The sequence below is a fragment of the Xenia sp. Carnegie-2017 genome, unplaced genomic scaffold (assembly GCF_021976095.1).
Source record: "Xenia sp. Carnegie-2017 unplaced genomic scaffold, XeniaSp_v1 HiC_scaffold_1, whole genome shotgun sequence".
NCBI lineage: Eukaryota > Metazoa > Cnidaria > Anthozoa > Malacalcyonacea > Xeniidae > Xenia > Xenia sp. Carnegie-2017.
The window spans coordinates 6,734,084-6,753,343 of record NW_025813402.1 but is presented as its reverse complement, the minus strand read 5'-3'; the positions used below and the strand labels follow the sequence as shown (position 1 = coordinate 6,753,343).

General features: G+C 33.8%; 5 protein-coding genes across 6 annotated transcripts; 1 reads left to right on the top strand and 4 right to left on the bottom strand.

The window, feature by feature from the left end:
* Window positions 1-1,283: 1,283 nt before the first annotated feature.
* LOC124440402 (galactose-1-phosphate uridylyltransferase-like) lies at window positions 1,284-3,297 on the bottom strand. The gene is made up of 2 exons (XM_046990798.1): window positions 2,476-3,297; window positions 1,284-2,379 (listed from the first exon to the last, which is right to left on the bottom strand). The coding sequence occupies exons 1-2, from the start codon at window positions 2,914-2,916 to the stop codon at window positions 1,768-1,770; spliced, it is 1,053 nt and encodes a 350-aa protein (XP_046846754.1). The 5' UTR covers window positions 2,917-3,297; the 3' UTR covers window positions 1,284-1,767.
* A 159-nt stretch (window positions 3,298-3,456) lies between these two features.
* Window positions 3,457-9,104, bottom strand: LOC124440392 (exonuclease 1-like). The gene is made up of 12 exons (XM_046990787.1): window positions 8,784-9,104; window positions 8,566-8,685; window positions 8,370-8,493; window positions 8,144-8,281; window positions 7,613-7,822; window positions 7,332-7,513; window positions 6,947-7,043; window positions 6,605-6,872; window positions 4,830-5,037; window positions 4,129-4,762; window positions 3,979-4,033; window positions 3,457-3,873 (listed from the first exon to the last, which is right to left on the bottom strand). The coding sequence occupies exons 1-12, from the start codon at window positions 8,942-8,944 to the stop codon at window positions 3,728-3,730; spliced, it is 2,343 nt and encodes a 780-aa protein (XP_046846743.1). The 5' UTR covers window positions 8,945-9,104; the 3' UTR covers window positions 3,457-3,727.
* A 455-nt stretch (window positions 9,105-9,559) lies between these two features.
* On the bottom strand, window positions 9,560-13,670 carry LOC124435647 (proton-coupled folate transporter-like). Its single transcript, XM_046985611.1, has 6 exons — window positions 12,581-13,670; window positions 12,234-12,485; window positions 12,070-12,153; window positions 11,846-12,002; window positions 11,430-11,524; window positions 9,560-9,883 (listed from the first exon to the last, which is right to left on the bottom strand). Exons 1-5 carry the CDS (start codon window positions 13,398-13,400, stop codon window positions 11,434-11,436), a joined length of 1,404 nt encoding a protein of 467 aa, XP_046841567.1. The 5' UTR covers window positions 13,401-13,670; the 3' UTR covers window positions 9,560-9,883; window positions 11,430-11,433.
* On the top strand, window positions 10,805-14,821 carry LOC124435656 (protein FRG1-like). The gene is given in 5 exon segments (XM_046985622.1): window positions 10,805-10,968; window positions 13,741-14,064; window positions 14,067-14,102; window positions 14,256-14,475; window positions 14,546-14,821. Coding segments are annotated over 4 exon segments (774 nt in total). The 5' UTR covers window positions 10,805-10,968; window positions 13,741-13,760; the 3' UTR covers window positions 14,760-14,821.
* On the bottom strand, window positions 14,748-19,231 carry LOC124435625 (dipeptidyl peptidase 3-like). 2 transcript variants are annotated; one of them, XM_046985599.1, is made up of 16 exons: window positions 18,889-19,231; window positions 18,699-18,788; window positions 18,471-18,608; window positions 18,222-18,296; window positions 18,055-18,145; window positions 17,832-17,980; window positions 17,566-17,696; window positions 17,416-17,474; window positions 17,057-17,251; window positions 16,536-16,642; window positions 16,290-16,382; window positions 15,937-16,121; window positions 15,611-15,731; window positions 15,260-15,439; window positions 15,043-15,193; window positions 14,748-14,964 (listed from the first exon to the last, which is right to left on the bottom strand). In XM_046985599.1, the coding sequence occupies exons 1-16, from the start codon at window positions 19,174-19,176 to the stop codon at window positions 14,825-14,827; spliced, it is 2,193 nt and encodes a 730-aa protein (XP_046841555.1). In that variant the 5' UTR covers window positions 19,177-19,231; the 3' UTR covers window positions 14,748-14,824. The 2 variants fall into 2 exon arrangements, with proteins under 2 accessions (XP_046841555.1, XP_046841556.1); XM_046985600.1 differs by lacking the exon at window positions 18,889-19,231 and having other exon boundaries at window positions 18,471-18,579.
* Window positions 19,232-19,260: the final 29 nt, after the last annotated feature.

Genomic DNA, 19,260 nt, shown 5'->3' with positions numbered 1-19,260 from the left:
GCCCTTGTTTTACGATCCTACTCATCTTCAACCCACATAATGTAACTGACTTAACTGCTCCATTTTTATAATTTTGATCAAGTAAAGTAGTGGGCTGATAATTTGATTTCCGTACACCAAGCTTTGGTAGTTTCAAAAAACGATGGTTTGAGTCGATTTTTAACATCTTGTAGTTCGTTAGTCGAGGTGAAAAAGAAAAGATCAATTCATTTTATAATGTTATGCATTAGAGTCAAGCGAGCAATTTCATCATATTTTCAAAATACAATTCAAGTTTCCAGCACTTTCAATTTGTATATATTGAAGATTTAGCAAGTAATTATTAAATGATAATTCTTACACACATACTTGAATTTCCTAGCAGTCAGTGGTTTTTACTTCGGAAGAAAAGCAGCTATGGGTACCTTTTGCGCAATAAATGAAATTATATCAAAAAGGCTTGGTTATAACAGATAAATACAAAATCAGCCCAGATCAAACAATATTGGTAATAAGGGGCAATTTAAAGATTTCGAAAGTAGTATTTTATGTACCTACGCAAAATAGAAATATTGCTCCTTGAAAAATACATTTAACGTACTCAGCTGCAGGATACAGAAAGGAATATGCAAAAATTATGCATTTAAGAGCACGTCATAAGCGAACATTGGTACTGTACTTGTTTAGAGATGCTCTCTTCATAGCAGAAATTTTAGTCAGAATCAAATTTTGTGACTTGAAAGATTCTCCAATAGCTCACACCTTCTGATATCTCCATAAAAATTTCCTAAATTGAAAAAAATGTTATACTACAGTGATTTTTCCAGTATTGTGGCTTAGAAAATACACTATCCATTATTCAAACCTGCTGTAGTTTCTCATCACACTTTTGGTTTGATTTCAACAGATTTTCTAAAATTAATGGATTCATACTGGTTAGTTATTTATTCAAAATATTACACTTTACATCATTTCAACAAAAATAATAAATAAATCTGACAATTTACCCTAAATACAAATCATGAAATTGTCATTCTACCGAATGAATAAGTATTTTAATGCAAAGACTGTTATTGTTGGGGGAAGGAGGGGTGGAGGTAATTGGTGGGGGAAGGGTGGGTGGAGGTAATTGGTGGGGGAAGGGTGTGGGTGGAATGAGTTTTGCAACCAATTTATAATAAAAGGCTTCACTTACAACTGAGCTATACACAGCCACCTGCAAGAACATGACTCCCATCATGCATGCTTATGATTAATTCATATGTTTCATCTTGTAAAAGGAGAATCAAATTATACATTAAAGGTTCAATAAAAAAATTTGCAAATTATGTAATTACATTTTTATTGAACAGTTAAAATGACAGTGAACTATCTAAAACAGTTTAGCTTCTTCCATTCTCAAGATATTGTGATATTCAATTTATACAGAAAGTGATGTCACTTTACATAATGATAATTTGTAATATTAAAAAGATTTGCTCATAAGATACAATAAACAGACAGACTTCCTGCTGTTGTAAAGTGGCATACAATTCTGCAAGCGTATTTCATCCAAAAGTTGAGTGAGATACTTAAGAATATTTATAAATTTGCAGCAACTCGTTATGCAATAATAATGTCAATCTATAAAGTGGGCATCTCAAAACTTCAATACATTGAGAATGCAAAGACATAAGACAAAACAAGTCCATTATCACTTTTAAAAGTTCTTTTCAATAAAAAATATTATTTTATTAGAAAAATTTTTGTTTTACTTTTTGCCCTTACATACTTAAAAACATTGTATCTTCATTCTTTGTTCATCACAAGTTTATAATGTACATCAGGAAGTTCTCTTAGTTTCTGAGCTGCATGTTCAGCAGTAAGATCTCGTTGAGGTGATGCCAACATTTCATAACCAACCAAAAACTTTTTCACTGTTGAAGACCGTAATAAAGGTGGATAGTAATGAGCATGGAGTTGCCAATGGGAGCAATCGTCATTATCCATTAATGTAGGGGCACCATGCCAACCCATGGAGTATGGGAATACACAGTGGAATAAATTATCATACTTTGTAACAAGAAGTTTCATGATGGTTGCCAAAGATACTTGCTCATCATTTGTTAAATCAGATAGGCGTAAAATATGTCTCTTTGGTAATAGCAAGGTTTCATATGGCCATACTGCCCAGTATGGTACAACTGCTAGCCAATGGTTGTTCTCAATTACAATGCGTTCTTTCTTTTTAATCTCTTGCTTCAGATAATCCATCAACAATGGAGTTCCATGTTTCAAGAAATATGCTTGTTGTGTTTTATCTTTAACTGATGGTTCATTGGGAAGAAAAGAACTCGCCCAGATTTGGCAGTGAGGATGTGGATTTGAACAACCCATTATTTCTCCACGGTTTTCGAAAATCTAAAACACAAAAATTTTGAATTTAATGATGTTTAATAATGGTAGAATAAAACCAAATTAAGATACCAATCTGCAAATTAAATATAATCACAGCACCTGTACCCAACAATATTTCTTGGACAATTCAATATACTGCTTTATCCATTCTTGTACAACTTTGACTACATCGCTTGTTTCCATAAGGGGTAATATCATATCTGACCATGGATGAAAACACAACACCTTACAAGTACCATGGGCAGGTGCACTTTGAAATAATTCACCTTCATCTTTAAAAATACTTGCATCATCTTCATTTTCCTCTAGCAAAGCTGGAAAGTCGTTTTTGAATACGTAAACGCTGCTGTATTCAGGATTCTTTACCCCACTTGCTCGAATTGCAGATGGTACAAGAGGATTATTTAAATCTCTTCTTGGTATGGTCGTTTCTTCAGTTTTTTCAACTTGTCCTTTCCATGGACGTTTTGTTCGATGAGGCGATACAACAACCCACTCGTCTTTCAACGGATTAAAACGAAGATGAGGTTTTTCATCCATATTTTATGCGTTTTCTTTTAATATTTTTCAATACTCATTCGTTGTGTCATACATGACCTCGTTCGTGGTCGTGATCTCGTGATTCACGCCAATAAAACGCGCCGGAAAAGCCCGGAGAGATTCGTAGAATGACCAGAGGAAAACATAAAAGCGGGAAAATCACTAGTATAACCATTGATATAACATAAAAGTTTGCATTTTTACATGAAAATATATGTTTACTGATTTATGTTATACTAGTGTTTTTTTCGGAATATTACTAACATGATTTCACTTCGCGCATTCTTTGAGTTACTCGACCTCCAAGGACACAAAAAGGACTTATGATGCTTATGACCCTCATTCACAAACCAAAATGCTGCTCTCTGGCTATTCCGCTCTTTTATCGCAGTTTAACAACTCTATCATAGACTCATCACTTAAATAGTTTAAACAAACGATAACTCTCCCCATTCGATCGTAACAGACCGTGCCCTGCAAACTTTGTATTGATTTATTGTAAGTGATTTTTTGGGCCGCCAATGATTCTATGCGACAAAATCGAATTAAAATTCACGTAGATTTATCAAAAAAATTTCTAGTCAAAATTATAATTATATAAAACCTTCTATGGCGTAAAATAATACTCAGTCCTAACGATGAACTTTCATACGCAAAATGCACTACAAAGATTACAAAGGCCTTAAAGCAATAAACATTTCATTCCTTTGTCTTTATTGCATTCGGCACACGACGAGTTCAACGTTTGAACTGAAGCCTGAAGGCTTAAAAAACTTTTTATACTATCCTTGAATGCTTGTTCGGCTATATTTTAAACGGCTTTGTTCCTTCCTTGATATGACAGGCATTTAAATGAAGGAGCCACATTATTATTTTTCTTCGATGTATCTTTAGTTGGGCGACTAAGACCAACAGTTCGACATCTAACCAAGCCATTGGTTGTTTGTGTACGCAGACCTAGTTTGGTCAAAAAATAAGAAAGAAAGTTCATGTTTACTTATTGTATAAAACATTGAATGTTAGCTATGTTAAGTTTTGAAAAGTAGCTACCATTCTACTAACCAAGGAGCCTTGACGGTTTTCCTACAATTTCAGTTTTCGGACACGATTTTTTCATCTATAAAAATATAAAGATAACCGCTACGTACAAACCTTAACATACAAATCATTTATTGCATGATCGTGTTTTGTATTTAATGCTACTTGTTTTACCTTTGTAACGTGTGAAGATTTATCGTAAAATTCTTCAGTATCCACACGGACACGTTTCATGTCTTCTTGTTTAAATAACTGACATATGTTCTCCTGGTTTTCTTTAAGATCTTCCTCCACTCCTTCCTCAATTAGTGCTGTGAAATTTGTCGGTAGACAAAGTTTTCTGGGTGAATTACACTTATCTTTCTTATTAAGCGACAAAAGTGTTTCTTTATTAAAAGCAAACTTGTCTAAAGACATTTGATTTGAAATTGACGTCTCACTCAAACGTTTCCTCTTTCCGCCATTTTTATTCTTTGGTGTTTCAGGATCTTTGGGAGATGTCGTTGTCGAAGTAGATGATGGCATGGTGTGAGAAGTTGAAGGAAAGTCTTTTGGCAAAAGTTCTTTCAAGCTAGAACTATTTTTTATTTCTGGTTCTTCAAGCGGTGTCTTCTCCTGTGTTCCATTGTCGCTAAAATAACCGGATTCCTGAAACTCTGTACCCTCAGAGCTCTGAGAAGTGACGCAACTTTCACTTTCAACATTCGTGTTCGTAAGTTCCTTAATCACCATCACGGTATCACTTTCGATCGAATCATTGCTTGCTTGCTTATTCTGTACAGTTTCCATCCCAGCCAAGCCAAAATACCTTTTTAAAAAAGTCAAATTAAGTCGTTTTATCCGTAAACACTGTAATGTAGAATTTTATATAATACCGACTAACGACTTGTTCCTCTTTCTTTATTTTATACGTTGGACTTCTAAATGGATTGCTTCGTCGTATTTTCAGCTGTGGTTGACCATTCATGCGAAATATTGAACCCGCTTCACTCACATTATGGTTCACATCAACAGTTAATTCATCCTGACTTGTTGAATATAATCTTTCAAGTTTCAAGTTCTCCTCGTTTACTTCATTTATTTCTATGTATGAAAAGAAACAATCAAAGAAATGTAAAGTGAAAAAGTACCATCGCCCACGTCCACACCTTAACCACTTCCACACTTCAACCATCTCTTTACTTCAACCATGTCCTTACTTCAACCATGTCCTTACTTCAACCATGTCCTTACTTCAACCATGTCCTTACTTCAACTATCTCCATACTTTAACCATGTCCTTACTTTAACAAAATCTGTGCTTAAACCATTTCTGCATTTCAACCAACTCCGTTTTTCAAGCATCTCTGCATTTCAACCATCTCCATACTGCAAAACATCTGTGCACTTCAACCATCTCTATACTTTAACCTCTCCATACTTCAATCATCTCCATACTTCAAACCTCTCCATACTTCAACCATCTCCATACTTCAAACCTCTCCATACTTCAACCATCTCCATACTTTAAACTCTTCATATTTAACCATTCTCCATACTTCAACCATCTCCATTTAAACCCTCCATACTTCAACCATCTCCATATTCAAACCTCTCCATGTTAAACTTTTCCATAACCATTCTCCATGAATTTACTTCAAAACCTCTTCATTTTCAACTTCTCCATGAACTCAAACCTCCACACTTCTAAACCTTTTCCATATTCAACTATCTCCATATTTTCAACCTTCCATGCTTCAACCTTCTATATTTTCAAACTTCCAGCAAACTCTTCATTTAACCTTTCTGAGCAAACTTCTATATTTCAACCACTTCCATACCAACCTCTTAAACCTTCCATATTTCAACTATTCTACTTTCTCAACCTTTCTCTACTTTAACCTCTCCATTTAACCTTCTCCATATTTCAACCCATACAAACTCTCCATATTTTCTTAATCCATTCCATATTTAACCTCTCCATTTTCTCTTAACCATATTCAACTTCTTAACTTCAACTTAATCCATTCTTCTTAACCTCTCCATTTAAACCTCTCCATATTTCTAAACCTCTTATAGCAAACCTTCTCCATTTCAAACCTTCCATGGAACTTTCCATTTAACTCTTCCATACTTAAACCTCTATACTTCAAACTCTCTTCTATACTTAAACCTTCTCTTATACTTTCTCTAAACCTCTATATTTCTAAACTCTCCATATTTCAACCTCTCCATAGCAAACCTCTCCACTTAACCATTCTATTTAAACTCTATACTTTCAAACCTTCCATATTTCAAACCTTCTCCATTTTCTTTAAACCTCTCCATACTCAACCATCTCCATACTTCAAACCTCTCCATACTTCAAACCTCTCCATACTTCAACCATCTCCATACTTCAAACCTCTCCATACTTCAACCATCTCCATACTTCAAACATCTCCATAGTTTAAACCTCTCCATACTTCAACCTCTCCATACTTCAAACCTCTCCATACTTCAACCTCTCCATACTTCAAACCTCTCCATACTTCAACCATCTCTATACCTCTATACTTTAACCTCTCCATACTTCAACCATCTCCGTACGTTTTTCAACCATCTCCCAACCCATCTTTGGTCTTTTTTAAGGTTGATAAGAAATTTTTTATTCAACTCAGTTCAAACCAACCTGATTTAACAAATTTTGTTTTTGTCACAAGAGGAGTAACAAAAGTACTCATTGCTTTCTCAGATGATATTTCCTCTCTATAAGCTCTGTTCAAATTTTTTTCCACATCATATGTTGTCATCTTAGAGTGGGCTACATCAATGGCGAACTTTGAGCAGGATTTTTTCTCTTTAGGGCAAATAAACGTTTTAATTGTTGGAATGGATTTCTTTTTTAAATTTTTACCGTCAATCGTCAATGACTGGTGTTTTTCTCCAAATAATAAAACCTTAATGAAAACATTTTATTTATTTTGTTGTAAAATCAGCATATCATTTGTTTTCTTAATAAAAAACAACATACTTTGCTTTGTTTAAAACTTGCAATTCGTTGACCAGTAAGAGGATTTATGTTACCAATCGCTACATCAAACGCTTCTTCTTGTTTCCATTTTAAATTACTGTTAACTTGGAATCAAGGAAGAATTGATTTGTCTTTTTACGAAAATTCATGCCTCAGAACAAGTTGATATCTACTTCAAAACAAGGGCGGTGGGACATTGACAATTGGGGGGGGGGCTATTATTCATGTATGCATGTTTTACTTTATTAGTTTCTATTAAAATCAATTGTGTTTACGGATTATATCATTTAAATATATGAATATAACCTTCCAATTATCAATCTTACGCCACCCTTTATTCCAAGATTCCATCATACTGTGTAATAACTCATGAAATAAAGGATACTGACCAGCAAACATTAAATTAGAAGCAATTAATTCCTTGGGGAGGGGATTCAATGGCACAAACGTGTTTGTTTTCGGGTCAAAAACAATTTGGTAAAGAAACGTCTGCTCGGCTTTCTTGAATCTTTCTTCATAATCTTTTGGAACAATCATCTTTGTATTCAGTCGGAGTGTACTTATAAGCTGCAACAGATTTATAAAAGTGAAACTTTGAGATAAAGCCTTTGATATTTTAATACTATTCTCTGATGACTGCCATTTATGAAGGCATATTTGAAGTACCTTTTCAATGGTGGAGTGTTTTTTCAACATTTTATGAGCTGTGATTAAGCCCATTCCTTTCACAGAATTAAGATAATCACAACCTGAAAGTATGCACATTTCACGAAATTTTTGTCGAGTAAAAGATTCCATTCTCACATTTTTGAGCTTAGATAGCTGCTTAAGATCGACAAGCAAGCCACAACCATTTCCATCCATTTTAAAAATAACCTAGAATAAAAAGAATAGGTCTTAGTACCATACATTTTTAGCTAGAGCTCTGGCCACTTCATACTCCTGAACCACAGTTGGTTATATCAACTGATTAGTTCAAATGTCATAAATATAGGGCCACTTTTGAATTTTCAAAGCATTGTTAATACAAATACATCCTTGAAAAAGTTGACAATGTCCTGTAAGCATCAAGACGTGCAAAGAATATTTTCAAACCAAAATAAAACCAGCGGGATTGTGGAGAAAGAAGAGGGGTACGCTATTACAATTCTTGGATTGCATAAAATGTTGATCTATAGAACCAGATAACTACGTCACCTTCTCACATTCATACACAAGTAAATCTGAATCTTCACTTATAGTACATTGTGTGATTCCGGCTTTCATTAAATATGCAAGCTGGGCATCAGCCTCATATGGTGCTACTATATAATCCACACACTTCTCACGACAAACCTGTTTGCAAAAGAAGACAGACAATTAAATAAATGTGCACAAGATATAGATTTATTGATCTTTTATGGATATAGATTAATTCACTAACTTTCATGACATTAAGTGCCATTTCTGGAGTGATGTCAATAGATTTCTGAAAGCATTCAACAGCTTTTGTTCGATTGCCGTTTTTGAGATGAGCAAGCCCTTGTGATTTGTACTCCTTTCTTTTCCTGAATAGAATCAATAACCATTAAAACAATAAAAAATGTCACATATCAAGATAATTGTTTCAGTTGACTTACTCTCTTCTTTCTGTCTCTTTCTCACTTTTTGAAGGAAGATATCCTCCATCAAACACAAGAATCGGAGTCACTTTGTAATAAAGCATCAGGTTGACTCTCCTCATCACATATTTGATGTATCTGCAAATGTGTCACATCGTTAGAATAAGCACATTTCCAATGTTTACCATAACTCAAAGTTTTATACAATATATTATACAGTTTAATCAGATTATTACAAATCGGAATCTTTTCCTTCGGCCAGTTCTAAAGCGCATCCATACGCCCCTTTATGTAGCCAGCAATAAACATCAACTCCCACAGTACTTCCAGTAAGCTCAGAAAGACAAATCGGTTGTTGTATAGACTTTAATAACGGTAAAAGTCCTTGAATTCCCATGTTTGATATAAGTTACAAAGAAAGCTATTTGTCTGCGATGGCCAATGCTACAATTTGTAAATTGAAAATCCTAAAATTTTGTATTTACAACCACGTCCACGAACACCATAGTAAGCACATTTTTTCCGTCTTTCATGTTGTTGAATTTTAAAAAACTTGATTATTCATCAAATATTCGCGCCATACGAGTACACGACATCCAGACGGCTGATCCCGACGAAAAACGACGTATATTGAATTTTTACTATACTCTTTCCTGCCTTTTTTATTTAGTTTTTATTGACATTTACAATTTTATACAATCTATTTTTTCTTAAAGTGAAAAAGGGCATAGGCCAGATGTTCCGTAAATCTGTTGCTGAAGGTGGACATTTAAAACGAAATATACACCTTTAAATTAGTTTAATATTGCTTGCGCATTAGTAAGATTTTAAAGGAAATGGCAAATTATTTCACACATTAGCAGTTTGTCCAGTTTTTTGTCTTACACAGAGGAATATGCCACCTTCTCCGAATTCCTTGTCTTTCATTTTTCATTCCTTTCAAAAAACACGATTATGTAGATATATATTTCGTGACTGCGAAAGAAAAAAACAACAATTGTCCACCCCACCATTTCATTTTTGATTATCTAATATCAATAATCACATGTTATAAGAGAGCTATATTTTCCCTCATAACTATTAAGTTACTTATTAATTTGTGCATGTTATATATATAATATATAATGAAAATGTACAACTCTATTTCTCCATGTATATATTCTATTTAAACTTTCACTGTTAATGTCAAAACTTCCCAGTAAATACTCATTAGATGTATTTATCATATGTAGGTTATCTATAATTTGTGTAATGATAAAAAATTCAACGTTGATTGATGACATCGCTTGAACTTGTCGATGATTAATGAGAATTATAAGATTGAATGTGCGTCACTCTGTTTTAAAAAAAAATCTAAAATGAATACATGAGATGATAAAACAAGCGTATTGAATATCTTTGCGTATGACTTCATTTAGTTTAAGTACTTCATACATACATACACATATGCTGCAAAGCAAACACAACAGATTTACAACTAAAATTTTAAAGATATACATTAAATCGACGAGTCCGGAGATGAAAACAAATTATAAGCTAAGATATAATTAGATATTACAAACGCGAGGATAATTTCTTCCTTCAAATCAAATATTTGTAACACGAACACACATTAAAAAATAGAGTAAAAAACAAATTCCAAAGAAACAAGGCATCTGAGATTACAAAATATGAATCAGAACAAGACGAGAAGTGAACTGTGAATTTTCGACTTTATTTCAAAGTCATCCTCAGACAGAATGATATTGAAAACCATACAGACACCTCTTGCAACTCTGCTTTTGTAAATATCACACTATTTAATTTCTATTGCTTGACTTCTGTATTCTCATCAAGACAACCTCATATTACATAGTGAATGTACAAGTGAACCACGGAGAAAATATGCTGTTATTTAATATAATTTAATGTGACATTGGATAAACACTATTTCAGACGTAAGAGCATAAATAAGGAACATTAAAGACAATTTTAAGTTTTGATTCAAATCTTCTTTAATCATTAAAGAAGATTAAAGAAAAAATGATTAAAGAATAAATGCCATCCCTGGTTTCAATCGGCTCATAAGCATATGGTTGAATCATGTTTTGATCGTTAATCATTTCTTCGTAGTTTGAAACACTGCTTCCAGAATAATTACTAGAGGAATCGTTTGAGTAATCCGTATCCATTGCGCAAAATAATTTAAAAACTTAGAAAATAAAATGCAACGATGAATATGCTTATGCGTAATTTCTACTTTTGCTAGTATATTTTGTCTAATGTTGACAACGATCACCGCGCAGTGACGTCACGACGAAAAACCGCTGCTGGACTGCGGCTTCGCTTGCACGTACACAATGGCGATCGAAAAATACACACATTTAAGGCATTATTTTTCGAGTTAAATTTGAATTGGAAACCTAGGATTTCGCGAGAGAGGTAAGAACAATATACACTTTCATATGAGCGAAAGTTGTGTTAAGGTCTGACTACCCCTTTAAGTAACAGAAGTCAAGCAATAGAAATTAAATAGTGTGATATTTACAAAAGCAGAGTTGCAAGAGGTGTCGTATTTTAAAAGGATGAATTGAAACAACAAACCAGACTGGTAGAATGAGTGTATTGTAATTTAAGAGAAGAGTTGTAATTCTTTGCAAGCCTTAAGTCTCGTGTTAAGATAAGGTTTGTTATGTTTGATGAGAAGTGCTTCAAGAAAAACAAGAATGTGGTAAGGTACGATAGAAAGCAAAACAGGTACACACTAAGCGTACATGTGGGTAGCCATAATATATATGATAAATAGATGGATACAAAAACGAAATAGTTTAACAAACATAGTTCAATATATAAAAGGCTACTCACAAAAATAAAGAAATGAAAAGTTGTAAAAAATGACTTACCGTGTTAAGCAATACTCTCCTCAGAATCTGCTAATAAAGCTTCGTCGTTAACCCTCAGTTGACTCGTTGTATTGTTCAAAACAATTCGGAAATATCTTTAAAGAAAATATAGACAAACGAACAATGAAGTTGAGTAAAAAACAGGCACCGGATAAAAGTATGGATTACAACAGTAAGGAATAACATAATCATGAAAGAATTCTTCGTGCTCTTTGATACAAACAAAAAAATCAATGAATCTATATTAGGAATACTAATTAAAACAAACAAATATTTTGAGAAAAGAATTGTCAAATAACATCACCTAGAACACTAAGCAAGCCCATTCACCACCAATGCAAATACTTTACTGTATCTAACCTTGGATAAATATGAAATTCTCATCGTAAAAGGAATTTTCATCAAATGAAACTTACATCATGAGCACAAGAGGCAAAACTAACATTCCAGACATGACCAGAAAACATAGTCCAGGTAAAGTGGAAACAGTTTCCTTGTATAAATTGTTAAATATTGATGATGCAACAAGTGTGGACACAGCTGACACACTTGCAGTAACAGCAAATAAACTTCCTAAAAGAAACATTTCAATATGATATAAACATGAAAATCATAAAGGTGAAAATATCCTCTTTATTACCTTGCTCATCACTTTCAACTAATTTTGACATCATGGCCCGAACAGTAGGAATCGTGACCCCATTGAATATCCCAGAAGATATTGCTAAAGAGGTCAAGGTCTTAATGTTATTATGTAGCTTTGTCTGCAGTTAAAAATCATTTCTTATATTTTAACAAACATACCAAGAAAAGCTTGCCAGGGTCTAACAGAGAATGCCATAAACACTGTACTTAATATATTGGTTACAATTCCAGCACAAACAATGGTAGCATCTGACAGTTTTAGAAGGCGGGTCATTATTGGTATGCCAACTAAAACACCAGTACCTTTAACCACAAGTGATACAGCAAGAAAGTAACCTATCAGTTTTGATGAAAAACATAGAGGACGACGGAGGACAAAGAGAATCACGACATCATTGGTACCAGTAAAAACTGCAGAAATAAAAAAATACCCATAAAATTGACATTAGAATAAAAGTTATTGATAATTCTGTAGAAATGGTCACATAGCAACATACAATACTTACTTAATATGGGCACAAAAAATCCCAAAGCCAATAGGAGGACAAGATATAGTCTGCTCTTTCCAGGCCTTTCTTTATACCATACCACAAAACTACCATGAAAATTCTTGAGAGAAAACCATTGGGATGGCTTTGTAGGAAAATATGATTCTTTTATTACAAATACAACATATGCTATTGTTACAAAGCTCAAAGTCAAGATGATAATATAAGGTGCCATAAATCCTGTTCCTTCAATCAATATTCCACTCAATAATTCACCAGTTGCTCCACCAATGAAGGTCATTGACTCCAAAAGTCCAATTCTTAAGGTTCGATTGCTCTTGTCTTTTGTAATGTCTGCAATATACGAGAACAGTGCCATAAGGACAGCACTAAAACCACCACACATACCAGATAATATGTTACCATACAGCAAATGTACAGGCGATGCTTCATAGAAGACAACATTTAGTAGACCTGAAAGACCTTCAATACATAGACCAATCAAAGGCAATATAATGGCTACTTTCCGACCAAATCTATCAGACCACGAACCAAGAAGAAGAGACGAGATGATAGATGGTATAGAATGGGCAAAACTGTTGTAGAAAATCCATTCCGAAGTTGACTTTTGTACGGCGTTTTCTGCATCATTACTGCCGTCGCCACAGCTTCCTCTTGTAAGGTTGTGCGAACAAAATGACTTATTGTATAGATTTATGCACGTTTTACGAAAAATTAGTTGCTGAGTTACTGGTAGCTTAAGAAATGTACATAGCATGAACGCAAACAGAACTGGTTCAACAGTTATCTGGCGGAAGATAGACACCAAACGATACATTTTTGAAATCAAATTTATTTCATATTCTTCAATCCTGAGCCAGTTACGTCACTTGTGAATTGTGACATTCTTGTGACCAATGGAAAAAAATGTGATTGTACAAGCAGTTCCTGTGCTAGTTTTTTCTGTTTTCCGCTGAGTTAGTCTCACAATCTCACCACTCACTACAGTGGTTTTTCTTGTTTGTTTTTATCTAAATCGCCACAGTGTCAGTCACAGCATAGTCCCCGGCACGCAAACTGGCTGTTTCATAAATTGTTTGATTGAATGTTCATCTCACCCATAATCTACCCCCTACAAATCACAAACAATAAAATTTTTCCTGTCATTCATCCATCAGGATTACAAACAAAATTCGTCATGTCGGCTTATCAACAAGTGAAAAGTGGAAAATTGAAATTAAAAGGAGAAAAATCAACCAAAAAGAACAAAACTAAGAAGAGGAAAAGAGAAAACGATGACAACAAAAACGAAGATGTTGATGCTTTAAGACATGGTGGTTGGTGGAAACTTACTAATTATCATCAGCTGGCTTCAACAATTGCTCTTCAAAGTTGTGATAGCGGGAGTTATATTGAAGCTACAGACACTGGTGGCTATGTTATGGGGGAACTAAGAGATTCCGTGAATTCCCCTGCTCCAGTAGAAATATTTACAGCTGTAAAACTTCACAGAACAAGATTGCTTTGAAATCTGGATATGGTGAGCTGTGAGAATTATTATATACATGGAAATACTAGAAACGAGTGGTTATGAACCCGGCAATTTAGCCTTTACATATATTCAGAGAGATTGCTTTGAGATTCACATTGATTGACAAATGAACTAAAGAAATGAAATAACTTACTTTTATAGGTCGATACTTATCAGTAAACATGATGGGAGATGTTACTGGTACAGCTGAAGCAATTGGTCCTCAACAACAGATTGAGCTTGTTTTTGAGAATGACAAAGCTGCACTTCAGACCTATAATGGTTGTTTCATATCAATGACGGACAATGGGAACCTTAAAGCATCACAAAAAACTGCAGACAAGAATGCACAGTTTTACCTTAGAACTGATGCAGAAAGATTGTGAGTGATTATGCATGATGATATTGAATCTTAATCTTGTAAAATTGAAAATGCTTATCTTTCTTTGTAGTACTCAAATAAAAAGTGATTTGCCTGAAGACATACAGGATATGAAAGGATGCGAATTGTCTTATGTGAAGAAATTTCAAAGCTTCCAAGACAGGAGATTGCGCATTAGTGATGAAGCAGTTTCTGACCTTAAGAAAGCTAAGAGACAGGGCAATATTCATGAGAAATTGCTTGATAGAAGAGAAAAAATGAAGGCTGACCGATACTGTAAATAGCAAGGATCTTTTAAGATAATTTAAGTATTTTTTACTAAAATCATTAATTTTGTCATTGTCAATTTTCATGTCTTGTATTGATGAAAAATGGCATCATCCTTCCATAGCTTTTCCAGAACTGAATGCTGGGAAGGATATCTCTCTCTAAATGATGTGATCATGCCAACAGCACTCGGTTCATATTCATGAAGTATGATGTCATTGTCTAATGAAATCAACAATCATCATTGTGTCAAAGGTTAGAAATGGATATTACTGCTTTACAACAACATGGAAGTTTTACCTTGAAGGGTTGTGTTGGCTTGCACCAACATTCGTCGAGGTTGTTTATTCATTAAGACAATCCGACGCAGGTCAAGAAATTTCTCATTGACTTGAGAATAGCCACAGTACATCTTTTTTCCCTTTTCATAATCTGCAGTTGACTTGTAAATCTAAGGAAGCAATAGAAGGAAGATGATGAAAGCCATCTTTAGGAAAATATCCCAACAGAAACAAACCTGTAGTCGCTGAAGAAATTTACCAATGGCATCTTTTCCAACTGTTGGTATTTTTGCTTCATCTAGTTGAATTTTAAGTGTTTCTTTGCCATCTTCATCAACAATTTTGTTGATTGCAACAAGATTCTCTCCAGCTTCAAGTAAAACTTGAAGGATCACATATCTTGCTTGCATATGAGCCTAAATACATGACATAATATATCAATGTTAACAGTTGGTGGTAACGATGATCAAAATAATTACAGATTGTTTCAGTATGTGCACCAAAAGACCAAAACCATGACAGTGAATGATGATAGCAAAAATACTTATACTTCCTGTCACTTTATTAATGAGTGATAAATTGCTAACCTGTCGCCATTTTTTATTTTCTGGGGTGTAAAATTCCAAAGCAATCAAGCCTGCACGAACCATGTTCAACCAATTAATGTACGAAATGTCATTTGCATATTTGCCTTTGTGACCAAATATACTAGAAAACCAAGTAAACATATGTAAAGGTCACAATGACCAAATAAACTAGAAAACTCACAGTAAAGTTCATTAAAAAAATTTGACAGATTTTCCTTTTCAAAGATATTTTATAAACAACTTCTATTTTTTCCCTCTGGTTTTCATAGGTCCGTACCAACCTATCCATTGCTGTCCCACAATCAAAGATGATATTTCATAATCACCTCAATACTTTTTTGTTCAAACAAAGATACAATCCAACACACTCTGCACGACATTCTTCGTATGTGGATGCAATCTCCTGAAATACAATATCCCATGTTTCCCTTGGACGGTACCAACTATCCACTACTGTCCTGGTATCAGGTATTATTGTTTCTCTATCAAAGTTATAGCTTCCATCTTCATTCTATACAGGATAGAAAAAGATGTCATTCTTCTAAATGTTTTAGCATACATGATAGCTAAGATACTTTAATCACATGAAAGTCATGATAAAAATAACATCATCATTGCAAAGACCATTACAATCCTTGCATTAAAATGATTTGGTAAAAGCTGGATTTAAGCCACTCACCAACTGAAATAGCTTACCACTACCGTGCCCCAACAGTTCATGAAGGCCAACCTGCACTTCGAAAGACTGTCCCTTTAAATTGTTGAATAACTCCTGAAAAATGGAAGGACGTATATATGAGAAACAGGAGTATATATGCTGATAGACAACTGTTAAAATCTGTAGTTAGTGGGCTTAGTGATCCTTAACTATTTTCTCTTACTTTGTAAATAAGATACTGAATATTATATTATTATCTGAACTAACTTGATACTCATTTGCAACAAATGTCACTTTTTCATTGCTATTTCGTGATGCCAAAACATTGCCTAATGAAACATTTTTAAATCCTTCTGTTTGTCTGATATCATCATCTGAAAGGAAACAAAAATAGTATTTGTCTGATAAATAATACTCAAATGACTTTACATGTATATGGAACTTGATCAGAGATTATCAACACAAAGTGTCAGCTTCTATGGAGTTTGATGTTCCAGCTAAGCTATTATTGCTGCCATACTTCATTCAAACATCAACATAATACTACATTATTTTCGCTAATATTACACCACATTCATAGTTAACATCATACAATGTCATTCTTCATTAATATTACACCACATTCATAGTTAACATCATACAATGTCATTTTTCATTAATATTATACCACATTCATAGTTAACATCATACAATGTCATTTTTCATTAATATTATACCACATTCATAGTTAACATCATACAATGTCATTCTTCATTAATATTATACATATTTTACACATTTCCACTTACAATTGGGAATATTGATACCAGCAGGCACTCCACTGGAACCAAAGCCAAGAACATCTAGAGATGTGAAGTCCGGTCGAAGAAACTGATCCTTTTCATACTCTTGTGGCCAAGGTAGTAATGGCAACAGATCTGTGGCAGTATTAACCAAATCCGCAAATTTTTTGCTCATTTCTTTATTCACCATTGCAACAAATCCTGTTATATTCAAAGAGTGAGTCTTCCTAAAATAGTTTCATTGTCTGTTTAATTGACATTGAAAGCAAAAGTGTGAAAGTTAATGCAAAAGTCATCTCAATCTAGTTGGGAGGGCAGTTATTGCCACACAGAAACAAGTAGACCATGATTCATACATGCAATACCTTCAAATTCTCCACGAACACCAAATGGATCTCGATAACTCTCTATAAATCCTATGTAACTACAAAATGTTAACAAAAATGATAAATAAACATACAATGAACAAAAAATTATACAAAATATAATACAATTAATGTTTCATGATCCCTAACCTTTCAACCACAGGCCCTTTATCTCGTATCCAATGTCGTGAACCATTCTTGTGAGCTTTTATTGAACCAGTATTAAAGCAATGAATGTAATCGTTAAGCATTGATGATTGATTGTTGTTTGCTGAATATTTCTATTAAATGTTTGAACATCAAAATTATAATTATACATCAATCACTACAAACACTAATGCTTAGAATGATGAAAACCTTATGTCAAATATTTTAAACATTTATTGAAAGCACTTTTATTAAATAACAAGTCCTACCTCAGCTTCAATCAAACATTCTACCATATTCTTTAGAATACCAGAGTAATCTCCTCGGCTTATTTTGATAGTAGCATCTTTGTAGATATGGTCTCCAAGCCAGGTTTGTACTATGTCCTCTTGACCAAGAGGTCCAACCATTGCTACAGCTAATATAAAACATTGCAAGCACTCATGAAATGATTAAGAAAACAAGATGAAATAATATTATATAAATATAAACCTGTGGTAGCCACTGAAGCCAAACGAAGTTCATAAACCACACTGTCACCTTTTTCCACTTTAAAAAGTCGAGTATTATATGGACTAATTTCCTAGGCAAAAATATGCTTCTAGTTAGAGTGAATAAAATGTATATTTTGCAAGCTCATGAAAAGAATTAGTAAGAACCTTTTCCTTCATAAAATCTTGAATAAAAACTACATCCTCCCTTCTGACATTGCTTGAGTAGTATGTTGATAATCCCTAAAAAATGACATTTCAATGAATTTCATCCGCTAGAAAATTTTGAAAATGTAATTAAAATAACTATGACTGATATACATGAGGCTACTTAGATTTTATTTTAAGTTGTAGAAAACATGCAGTTTTTCCACTCTCCAAAAGCTAAACACAGTATTTTTCTTTAATATAGCTGACCTGTTCTCCAAGTCCCAATTGCTTCCTTCTATCACTTAAACTATACATGTCATTGAGAACAGCCATACAAAGTTCCTTGACCTTGTCTTCTTCTTTTTTGTATGCTGCACTGCAAGTGATTCCATAATAGAAAACATCCTTGAAAAAATCAATTTGCACAAACAAGGCAAAAAAAGTTGTCACAAAGAACAAGTAACCTGGGAAGAATGAAGTCAATAAACAACTCACCTTATCTAATGCTGGGATAAATTTGGTGTCCCCAAATGATTTGTAGTTTCCCATATTACCATAGAAACTGGCAACATACGTGAGGAAGCTCTAAAATATAAACCATTATAATGTGTTAAACGAGGCAATCTTCAGTAAAGTTCTTGTTTTTATATAACTTCGACTACTTAGTCGAAGTTATAGAATGTACCTTAATCTGAATGTCTGATAATCCCCGTTCACCAGCCTGCATTGATTTACAAAAACTTTCAACACTTTCTGCGGAGAAAATCTTTTGAAACAGCAGAAATAATCCAGGAGATTCAGGAGAAGTTTGCAATAGACAAATAAGAGCACCATGCCAGGAGGCACAACACAGATAATGTGAATATAACTTTTCCTTGTTAGTTAACCCATCAAACGCTTTTCTACACTCTAAGAAGTTGAATGGTACGTCATTTGATATAAGAAACTGTGAAAGCTTGTTAGTAGTAGCCATTTTACAGATTTTACTTTCAGCTCTTCGCTGAGGTATGAGAACCGTAAAGCCAATGGGTAAAAGAAGGTAAAAAAGCCCCCAACA